This window comes from Cucurbita pepo, chromosome 20, assembly GCF_057944985.1.
Source record: "Cucurbita pepo subsp. pepo isolate OVF chromosome 20, ASM5794498v1, whole genome shotgun sequence".
In the NCBI taxonomy this organism is placed as follows: domain Eukaryota; kingdom Viridiplantae; phylum Streptophyta; class Magnoliopsida; order Cucurbitales; family Cucurbitaceae; genus Cucurbita; species Cucurbita pepo.
This window is the reverse complement of record NC_141817.1, coordinates 4,522,238-4,533,666: the sequence shown is the minus strand read 5'-3', so window position 1 is coordinate 4,533,666 and position 11,429 is coordinate 4,522,238. Positions and strand designations below refer to the sequence as shown.

Genomic DNA, 11,429 nt, shown 5'->3' with positions numbered 1-11,429 from the left:
CGCGGTTCTAAACTGAAATGCACGATAGAAGGGTGTGCTTTGGCTTACCTAAACATTCTGAATCCGATAACGTAAACATTTCGTCTACTCTCGGTATTGTCACTCTTTTATCTCTTACAGGTGAGTCTGTAAGGAGCGGTTGAAGGTTGTGAAGCTATGTAGTGTGTCGTGGACATCAGGGCAGCGTGGTATGTTGAAGGCACGAGAATTCAAGTGTTTTTTTTTTTTTTTTTTTTTTGTAACTATTACATATGTATTGAAAGCTATGATAAAAATGATATGATATGAAGGAAAGACGGAAGGGGTTGTTATACATCTTTAATGAACGAAAATGTTGGGACCTCATGCATCATTGTGTGTTACATGCATCAAGGAATTTTCCTTTTACAATGGTACGGATGCGTACGTTATGAGGTAGAATAACGATCATTATGTTTATCATAATGTTGCAATGGTCACTATTCCTAATGTCTGGCCACCTCACCAGAGAATGATAGCCCGACCAGAAAAAGGGGCCCAGGGGGTGTGTGAACCGACTAGTGAGTTCATGCTCACACATGTAGGTCGTGTGTATAATAGTAAATACACAGCCAATTACCCATTTAGGATAATCACCTAAAGAAATACAAATTTAAATGATAGGTCTCATTCATGATTATATGTATTTGCATCCAAGCCCAATAGTGGGGTCACTGACTGATTATTTATTAAAATATTCAAGTCATGTGTTACTCTTATGTTTTTTTAGGTAAAGGCAAGACTCCCATGTACAACTGACGGTGACATCACAACTCAGGAGACCATGACACATGCATAGAGTAGTTTTCATATGAAACTCGTTCAACATTTTATTTACAGGCAATCTTATTCTCGAACATTTCATTTAAAAATTCTACGATGCAAGCTGTTCTCATAATTGGATAATCAAGATTACAACGAATCAATATCCACCCTTGCTATTTGAGACTAGTCTGGTAAACACTTGAATCAAAGAAATAACAAAACAGTTAGCAAGATATAGAAAGTTGAAGATCATTACTCTTAAAGCTTCAAAGCCTCCACAAATGCATCCCTTAGAAGAGGGTTGGAAACTGCTACCCTTTGAGATGTTACATCAAATTCCTTGCCAAAGCTGCCATTACAATCAATATCCATCAAAACCAAGTTTCTAAATTTCCTAAGCCAGAAAACAACTCGGTTACACAAGCATTTGGCGATAGATAAAAGCTTTTTACTTTTGTAATTCAGTTACGAAATTGTTAGCTCATTAGAGTATAGTTTAAAAGAGTAACAGACTCGACTCAAGTTCTTGCTACTTACGGATCAAACACGAGCTCCCCAGCTTCTGTGACAATAACAGCACCGCCCGCGACATCCCTGAACGATTAGTGTAGTGTAAGTGTATTGTCTCAGATGAACATTGGACAAGTAGTTTATATATCATACCAAGGACCTCCAAAACTGGATTCGAAAAATAAATCAATCCTTACACAGGCGACACCATAGAGGTTCAGTGCACAGGAACCACTTATCTGGACTGATCTCACCTATAAGAAGACATTGACATAAATGTGTGAATAACGGGATGTCGTAGTGAACCGAGTTAAGTTCTCGTTATACCTTCAAATGAAGACGATTAATTCGGTCTGTGGTAGCATCTACAGTCAACTTGTCACGTTTGGTTCCAACCTGTTCATCCATTATGATCAACTGTTATGGTACGATGTGTTTGATGAATTAATATGTTTGTGATATGATAGGTTGAAGGTATGCATGAGATATGTTATGTGACTGATATGATATGATGTGATATATGCATGATGTAGACTATTATGTTTCAACGTATGAAAATGTTATAATATCATATATGTGTGACATGATTGATATGATATGACTGACATGCAAAATGACGAGCTAGCATGAAATACAATCTCGGCGTACACATGAAAGATATGAGAAATGATATGATATGAAGGAAAACGCCAGCGGAGTTGTATTAAATTATAATGAAAAAAAAAAAAATGTTGAGGCTTCATGCATTATTGTGTGCGTATTGGTCACGATAGTACAGACGTGTACGCTACAAGACAGGGGAACGATCATTATATTTATCACAATGCTGCTGTAACGGTCGCTATTCCTAACGAGTGTCTGAGATCAACAGCTACCAGAGAATTCTCACCTGACTAGAAAGGGGCCCGAAAGTGTGCGAACCGACTTGTTGGTCCATATACTCGCACGTGTGGACCGTGTGTAAGGAAATTAGGTAGACATCCAATTGTCTGTTAAGATTGCTGCCATAGGAAAATAGGCAGTGTGGACTATGTATGTTAATTGAGTACACATCCAATTGTCTGTTAGGATAGCGACCATTGGAAAATAGACGTATGATAGGTCTCATTCATGATTGTATGTGTTTTCATTTAACCCAAACAGTGGGGTCATTTACTAAGTATTTCTTAAAATACTCAAGCGACGTGCTACTTCTATTTCAGGTAAAGGCAAGATATCCCTGTATAACTAACAACGACATCGTAATTCGAGGCCATGACACATGCATAGAGTAGTCGCATTTATTTTCTTAGACTTAGGTTAGAATAAGATGTTTTTAATTTAAATGTTTATTTAATTGATTTAGTTTATGGTTATGTAGTTTTAAAGTAGTTTTCGAACATGTAAGTCCAAAGCTCTGGATCAAAGCTACACCACCTTTGGCTGTTGAGTCCACACACTAGCGATGCCCACAACCTAGACTGCTCCAGCCACACTGCAATTGCCGAACCAGCCCTACGATCTTTGCAATCCAACGTAGATGCACCTCAAACCCAGTAGCTACCCATTGCTAGTAATTGAAACCGACCCGACCCAATCCCATGTTGTGGGCCAAACATAGATTGAATTGAACTTCAATGAGAAGATTAAGACTTGTACCAACTTTTACTTAGGCCAATCAAGTGAGTTGTGTTACTGTTGGACGTCCTCAGGCTTGGTTTGATTATTTGTATTTTATATGTATGACATGTATATTGTGGCTCTTGTACACGTCTTATTTTTATGATGTTATGTCTGTATGATTATGCTATGTTATGAAATTTTGTTATGATATAAATGTTATATGATGTATGTACTTCCAAATGTTACACAATGTGTATTATGTTATGTTTTCATCATGCCTATGAGACATTGATAAATCATGTGTGTTAACCATTAAAGATATGTCTGGTATATATATGCATGTCTTATAGGGATGCCATGTCCTGAAAAAAGGGAGATATGAATGACATTTTAAGTATGTACCATGATTTGAAACTATGAAATCTCATGCATTTTGTATGTCATGTGCATTAGGACACTTCATTGATTATGATTAGTACAAATGCGTACACCATGATATTATATGTGTTCCTTTCCCTCTGTGGCTTCCAACAGCGTGAATGTGCGCTAACCCGTAGTTAAGCCCAGAGGTACATATACGAGCGTGTTGGTAGGACCATGTGCACATACGTGGTCCATGTGTAGAGAAGTGCTATACATTCAACCTTGTCTTGATTAGAAAGTTGAGAATAAGAAATTTTTTTATGAAAAGATAGGTCTTACCATGATTGCATTTTCGAACTCCAACATTGGGGATAATGGCTGATACTCAAGCCACGTGTTACTTATTTTTCAGGTAAAGTTAAGACACTCATATACGAATTACTGTGTCTTTGTGGAGGATGTTAGACGAACACGACTCTCCACAATGGTATGAAATTGTCCACTTTGAGCATAAGTGCTCATGGCTTTGCTTTGGGCTTCCCCAAAAGGCCACATACGAATGGGGAGAGTATTCTTTGTTTATAAACCAATGATGATTCCCTAAATTAGCCGATGCGGGACTTTCATCATCCAACAGAGGCCATGGATACAAAGTCAGGGTTGTCACATTTGGGTTTAATGTTGTAGCTCTTAAGTTGGATTAGGACGTTAACATTATTTTAAATTTTGTTATTTCGATTTCGTTGTTTATTAACATCATTGTTGTTTCAAATGAATTTTTATAAACATTTAATTCTATGACAATGTTTTAATAAATCGTTGTAAAGGATTTCCGCCCTTGGTAGTCAAGATATGCATGTAGTAGCAACCTTATTTACGTGGGTTGTAACGTTATACTGAATGTTTGCTCATGAAATATTATTGGATTTTATTAGAATATTTTACCGCTTTTATTAGAATATTGAAAAATGACACTTATCTACTAAAAAGTCTTTAAAACGAATTTCACACGAGAATCATCACGAAAATAAATGGAACATTTCATGGTGATAGAAATTAAAATAGGATACGTGTCTGGGAAGACTTCCCTAACCCTATCCCGCCCGGTAAACATTTCTAAGTGAGTCCAAAAAAACGTCTCAATTTAATTTTTTTTTCAAAGAAAATGTCATTATTTACAATAACTCCTCACTAGAAATATTTTGATTTTCAACCAGGCATGGAAGAAAACTCCTTAAACTTTTTCTATAATATTTAATTTTCATTATAATTATGAAATGCATGTTTTGATCATTTAAATTTTGTATTGTACATTTAATAGATTTACCTTAAAATTATGAAATTAATTTTATTTGTTATGACATTAATTATTTTAGATTTATTATATGTATGTTCCTTTTATATGACTTATTTTTTTGTTTTATTTATATAAATTTAAGTTGATCGTATAATTCTTTTATTCAAAGACATATATCTTATTCAACAAAATTATACTTGTATTAAGTTTTAAACCATACATAAGGTTGATCGAGATTCCAAACATTCATAACATAATATAAAAAAGATAGACAATTAAAAACACACATAGTCTTTGATAAGAAGCAAGAAGTCTATTTGGGGACCTTATAGAAGTTGATAAGGTTATTCTTGTTGTTGAGGTCAGTGAACACAAGGGTGCCATAGGTTCCCCTACTAGTCCCCTCAAGAGCTGTCAATCGAAGTTTATAGTTGGTCCCAGCCACAATTTGCATTTCTCCACCAATCACTTTTTGGAACTGGATTTGAGTTTTTGCCTGTTTATTGTGTTCATTGACTGCGAACTCACCTATGCTCTGAATCTTTGGGTCATCTATGTTTTCTATTGGTTTGTAGCTACCAGCCAAATTTAAACGTTGGGTTGCCACCGCGAGCGACGATAGCGATAAGACATAGAGGAGAAGAGAAGCCACGAAGAAAAGAGCCTTAGCCATGGTGATAAAGTTTGAAGATGATGAAGAGTATTTGATGGTTTGTTTAAGGAGAAGGTTGGTGGGTATTTATAGAAATGGATAAATGCATAAATGGGGAGGAGATTACAATTTTTTTAACAAAAGTATTCAAAGCGTTTTATTTTAATATGTTTACTACCATATAAAAAAATAAAAAAAATAAAAAATAAGAGTCATTTATGGTGGAATAAATCAAATAAGGTAATAATAGTTACTACCATAAATAAATAAATAAATAATAAATAAAGAGTTAATTATGGTCCTTAAATCTACCCATTAAAGCAAAACAAACTCTTTTAATTTTAATTTGGAATATATTAGAAAATTGAACCAAATCAAGAGAATTATAACAACGGTAAAAGAAAAAAAATAAAAAATAAAAAATAAAAAATAAAAAATAAAAAATAGCAGCCTTATCCCAATTGCTCTTACTAACATCTTATCCTTCTCCCAACTATTTCACTCCTCAACCAATTCAGCCACAAAAAATGTATCCATTAATCTAACAAAAAAAAAAAAAATGCAGATTTACTAAGAAATGATGCACATTTTAGTAACAGAGATTTTGCTTTCATATTTGAGATATCTTTTTTCTTGACACAATGTGTTAGAAAATCTCCTTTTCTAGATAATTTATCGAGAGAGATTTTGCTTTGTTATTATGGTGAGTTATATTCAAATCTCCTTTACTTTAAACAATCCATTGTGTTACAATAGAATCAAATCTCTCTTTCATTCATTTATCAATAAGATTTTAGTTAGTATTATATTACTTCTAGTAAATGGTAACTAATTAAAAAAAAATTGTGAGATTTAGAAATAAGAATAGATTCACAAGAAGAAAAAAAGTAGAGGAAAAAGAAAAATTTAAATTTAACGGAGGAAACACATAGAATAATAGGGAATTACAAGGTAAAATAGAGGAATTATAGTCAAGAAACCTATCAAATTCTTTCATATAACATAACAATATCTTCCATAAAACAATAATAATAATAGAGAATATGACTTTACTATCGGCATGATTATATTTGATGTTGACACGTGCCCTGTGGTTCTGCACTTGTCATATATATTGATATGTATGAATTGTTTATGAATCGATATGATAATGATATGATATGTATATGTTATGATATGTGAATTGTATGATCATACTTTTGATACGATGTGTTTAATGATATGTTTGAGATAGGAGATGAGAAGGATGCACTAAACGTAATGTAACGATATGATAAGGTTATGTATAGAAAAGACTATAGTTGTGATAGGTTGATAAAAAGATACGATAATGTTATGTATAGAAAACGCTATAGTGAAGATATGACTAATATAATGATATGGTTAAGTTATGTATACGAAAGAATATGGTCACGATCGATTGAAAAAATGATACAGTTAAGGTATGGATAGAAAACGATAGGATAATTATAGATTGATAGAACGATAGGGTTATGATAGCCACCTAAGGAATATAGACGGTTATGATAGGTCTCATTCATGAAATTGTATGTGTTTGCATATAACCCCATTAGTGGGGTCACTTACTGAGTATTATATTTAAAATACTCAAGATACGTGCTACTTCTAATTCAGGTAAAAGAAAAACATCTTTGTACGACTGACGACGACATCGCAACTCGAGACCATGACACATACATAGGGTAGTCGCATACCCTAACCGTATAATAGGATAACTCGAGATCAGATGTAGGCTATAATAGGATAATGTTTTTAATTTAATCGTTTATTTATTTTATTTAGTTGTTTGTTGTGTCGCTTTAAAGACGTTTTCAAACATGTAAGATTATAGTTGTGTTTTAAGATAAGATTTATATTTTACGTGTATATAGTAGCAACCTTAGATTAAGTATAAATTTTGGATCGTTACAAGGATTATAGTTTAAGGTAGTCTTTTAATTTTAATTTTAAAGAGTGTGTAGAATTTTAAAATTATTCATTAAATGAATTAATTTTTTTTATAAAAACAAAGATTAATTAATGCAAGAAAATTCTATTTAAAAATGATTTTGTCTCAAGATATTTATTGAAAGAACACTTTTATTTAAACACTAACATGAGAGTTAGAATAAGTCGGAATTTTAATTAATAATTTGAAATAAGCACAAAATGTGATTAATTTTTATTTTAAATTTCAAACTCGGTCATTCACATCAAAATCAATCTAACCAATATAATATAAAGGTTATGAACGAGCAACTTCTGAAAAGGAAAGGATTGTAGTTTTATTTTCGATTCTGATTAGGATAAAATTACGATACCTAATATGATGGTTCATATTTACAAAGAATTCATTAAAGTCGTTAATAATTTCGTTAACCAAATTAGTGATAACTCAATATTGTGGAAATAAAAGTTATTCTTGTATATATTGCATTCTAGCATTGTACGTATCAGATTGGGTCAACATAGATAAGCCATAACATGTAACAAAATACTTCAGTTATTTATTAAAAAAAAAAGTATATTCTACGATCCAAATTGTTCATATCTTGCGTGTTCGGTATTTGGAAGGGAGTTCTTTCGGCCATGTGGCTTTAGTTGTTAATGTAATAAATGTATAATAAATTTGATAATAACACGAAAAATAGTATTTTAAACATAATCTAATAGATAAATTAGACATTGGTCGATAATTATATAATTTTTTTTTTTATTTTGTTAAGTGCTTGTAAAATTATATTATGTTTTTTTAAAAAAAAATTAGAATTTGACAAAGTATTATAATATTTCTTTTGAAGTGGTATAAATTATAATAAATAAAATTGTGAGGAAATAAACATAATTGGAAAAAAAAAGATAACAACAAAATTATTACCAAACCAGACCTTACCTTTTATTTTAGGTTAAATAAATGTCTATTTTTAATCCTTCCATTCAAGTTGTCTGAATTTAAATATTCTATATTTTATCCCCTAAAGTTTAAGATAATTTTATCTTATGTTCTTCTATTCCCTTTCTATTTTAGAGATAAATTGATAATTATTTTTCTTATTTGTAAGATGATGTTACTTAAATTTATTAATTTTGTATTTTTTTGAGTTGGTTCATGTGTTACTCCATGAAAACATTAGAAATTTTGTAATAATAACTTAAATTTACTGCTAACAAATATTATCTGCTCAAGGTTTTTAAAGTGATTGGCTAAGGAAAGGTTTCCACACACTTGTAAAGAATATTTGGTTCTCCTCTCCAATTGGACGTGGGATCTAACAATCCACCCCTTTCGGGGCCCAGCGTCCTCACGGGCATTCGTTCTCTTCTCTAATCGATATGGGACCCCCAACCTACACCCCTTCAGGCCAGACGTCCTTACTGGCACACCGCCTAGTATTCATCCCCCTTTCGGGGTTTTGCCTCCTCGCTCGCACATCGCTCGATGTCTTGCTCTAATACCATTTAAAACAGCCCAAACCCACCACTGGTAAATATTATCCTTAGTCTTGGAATACTTATATATGAACATACATACATACATACATACATAATTTTTATTAAATATCTCATTTTCTATTGTAAGTACTATATCATTTGAATATACATACATACTACATACATACATACATACATACATACATATATATATATATATATATATATATATATATATATATATGTATAATTTTTATTAAATATCTCATTTTTTATATGTATCTCTCGGGAGAATCGATGACTGCATCAAAGATGCACTTGCCAGTACTAGTACATTTGAGAATTCTTAATTGGCTAGTTGTAAATAGACCCAGACTATGGAAAAGAGGATTATCCCGTAATTCTTCCTCACCCTTAACTCCTAATTCATGTCGAGTAGACCTTGTTGTTGCGAGAATTCTTAGTTCATGAGTTGTAGGGAGGGACTTATGTCACCACAAACAGGGACTAAAGCAAGTGTTGGATTCAAAGCTGGTGTTAAAGATTATAAATTTACTTATTATACTCCTGAATATGAAACCAAAGACGATATCTTGGCAGCATTCCGAGTAACTCCTCAACCGGGAGTTCCACCCGAGGAAGCAGGGGCCACTGTAGCTGCTGAATCTTCTATTGGTACATGGATAACTACGTGGACCGATCGACTTACCAGTCTTGATCGTTACAAACGACGATGCTATGGAATCGAGCCTGTTCCTGGAGAAGAAAATCAATATACTGCTTATGTAGCTTATCCCCTAGACCTTTTTGAAGAAGGTTCTGCTACTAACATGTTTACTTCCATTGTGGGTAATGTATTTGGATTCAAGGCTCTGCGTGCTTTACGTATGGAGGATTTGTGAATCCCTACTGCTTATAGTAAAACTTTCCAAGGCCCGCCTCATGGTATCCAAGTTGAAAGAGATAAATTGAACAAGTATGGTCGCCATCTATTGGGATGTACTATTAAACCAAAATTGGGATTATCCACTAAGAATTATGGTATAGCAATTTATGAATGTCGACGCGGTGGACTAGATTTTACCCAAGATGATGAAAACGTGAATTTCCAACCATTTATGGGTTGGAGAGACCGTTTCCTATTTTGTGCGGAAGCTATTTATAAATCACAGGCTGAAACAGGTGAAATCAAGGGACATTACTTGAATGCTAGTGCGGGTACATGCGAAGAAATGATGAAAAGGGCTATATTTGCTCGAGAATTGGGAGTTCCTATCGTAATGTATGACTATTCAACAGGTGGATTCACTGCAAATACTAGCTTGACTCATTATTGCCGGGATAATGGTCTACTTCTTCACATTCACCGTGTAATGCGTGCCATTATTGATAGACAGAAGAATCATGGTATGCACTTTCGTGTACTAGCTAAAGCGTTACGTCTGTCTGGTGGAGACCATATTCACGCTGGTACCGTAGTAGGTAAACTTGAAGGGGAAAGAGACATCACTTTAGGCTTTGTTGATTTACTGGTGATGATTTTGTTGAAAAAGATCGAAGTCGCGGTATTTATTTCACTCAAGATTGGGTCTCTTTACCAGGTGTTCTGCCAGTGGCTTCCGGTGGTATTCACGTTTGGCATATGCCTGCTCTAACCGAGATTCTTGGAGATGATTTTGTATTACAATTCGGCGGAGGAACTTTGGGGCACCCTAGGGGTAATGCACCAAGTGTCGTAGCTAACCGAGTAGCTCTAGAAGCATGTGTACAAGCTCGTAATGAGGGACGTGATCTTGCTCGTGAGGGTAATGAAATTATCCGTGAGGCTAGTAAATGGAGTCCTGAACTAGCTGCTGCTTGTGAAGTATGGAACGCGATCAAATTTGAGTTTGAGACAGTAGATACTTTGTAATCCAGTAATTACTCTTCGTTCTTTTAATTGACTTTCAATTAAACAAAACTCGACCAATCTTTTACTAAAAGGATTGAGCCGAATACAATACAAAGATACTATTGTATATCTTTTTGCTAGATATACAAAATTCAAGATTGAAATAAAAATCTAAGACAAAATAACGTAAACATTTTTGTTGTTGTGCCCGATTCGCAATTAAGCCTATGGATCCTTAGAATTGGTGTAGTCGTTTAATATATTATATCTCGTAGCGTCATTTCAGATCATGGATCGAACTAAGTATCACAACTTCTTCTACCCATCCTGTATATTGTCCTTTGAATACAAATTTTTTAGTAAACGAGATTTTACGAAAAAATATCTTTATATTCATAAGGAGAACGACGATTTTTTTTTTTAATGTGAATTTGATATAAGAGTTGAGAAACGCTATTTTCAATTAAATCAATTAAATTAATAATTTAATTGATTAATTGAAATAAAAATTCTCTTTTGTGAGAACCCTAAGTATAACTTCACCATATTATATATAACGGATCACTTTTATTTTAAGACCCACTCATTAGTAGTTAATAATCCGATTGATTGGATTTAGATCCTATAACGGATAGGAAATGAGATATTCAAATGATTATATATATCTATATATACATATATATATATATATATATATATATATATATATATATATATATATATATATAAAATTTTTATTAAATATCTCATTTTCTATTGTTAGCGTTTTAGGGAAGACATTCTATACTCTCCTACCTTTTGACATTTCAAAATTAGTTCATTTGCCATAATCGTCTTGTCATGATTCTGATTCTTAAGTTCCATGTTTTTATTGTTTTGTTGGATAGTAACTATTAAAT

General features: G+C 33.0%; 1 protein-coding gene and 1 pseudogene across 1 annotated transcript; both read right to left on the bottom strand.

The window, feature by feature from the left end:
- Window positions 1-1,041: 1,041 nt before the first annotated feature.
- LOC111784873 (inositol monophosphatase 3-like) lies at window positions 1,042-1,701 on the bottom strand. Its single transcript, XM_087120746.1, has 4 exons — window positions 1,621-1,701; window positions 1,447-1,547; window positions 1,321-1,377; window positions 1,042-1,132 (listed from the first exon to the last, which is right to left on the bottom strand). Exons 1-4 carry the CDS (start codon window positions 1,699-1,701, stop codon window positions 1,042-1,044), a joined length of 330 nt encoding a protein of 109 aa, XP_086976872.1.
- Window positions 1,702-4,868: 3,167 nt separating this feature from the next.
- On the bottom strand, window positions 4,869-5,228 carry LOC147786403 (cysteine proteinase inhibitor 1 pseudogene; annotated as a pseudogene).
- Window positions 5,229-11,429: the final 6,201 nt, after the last annotated feature.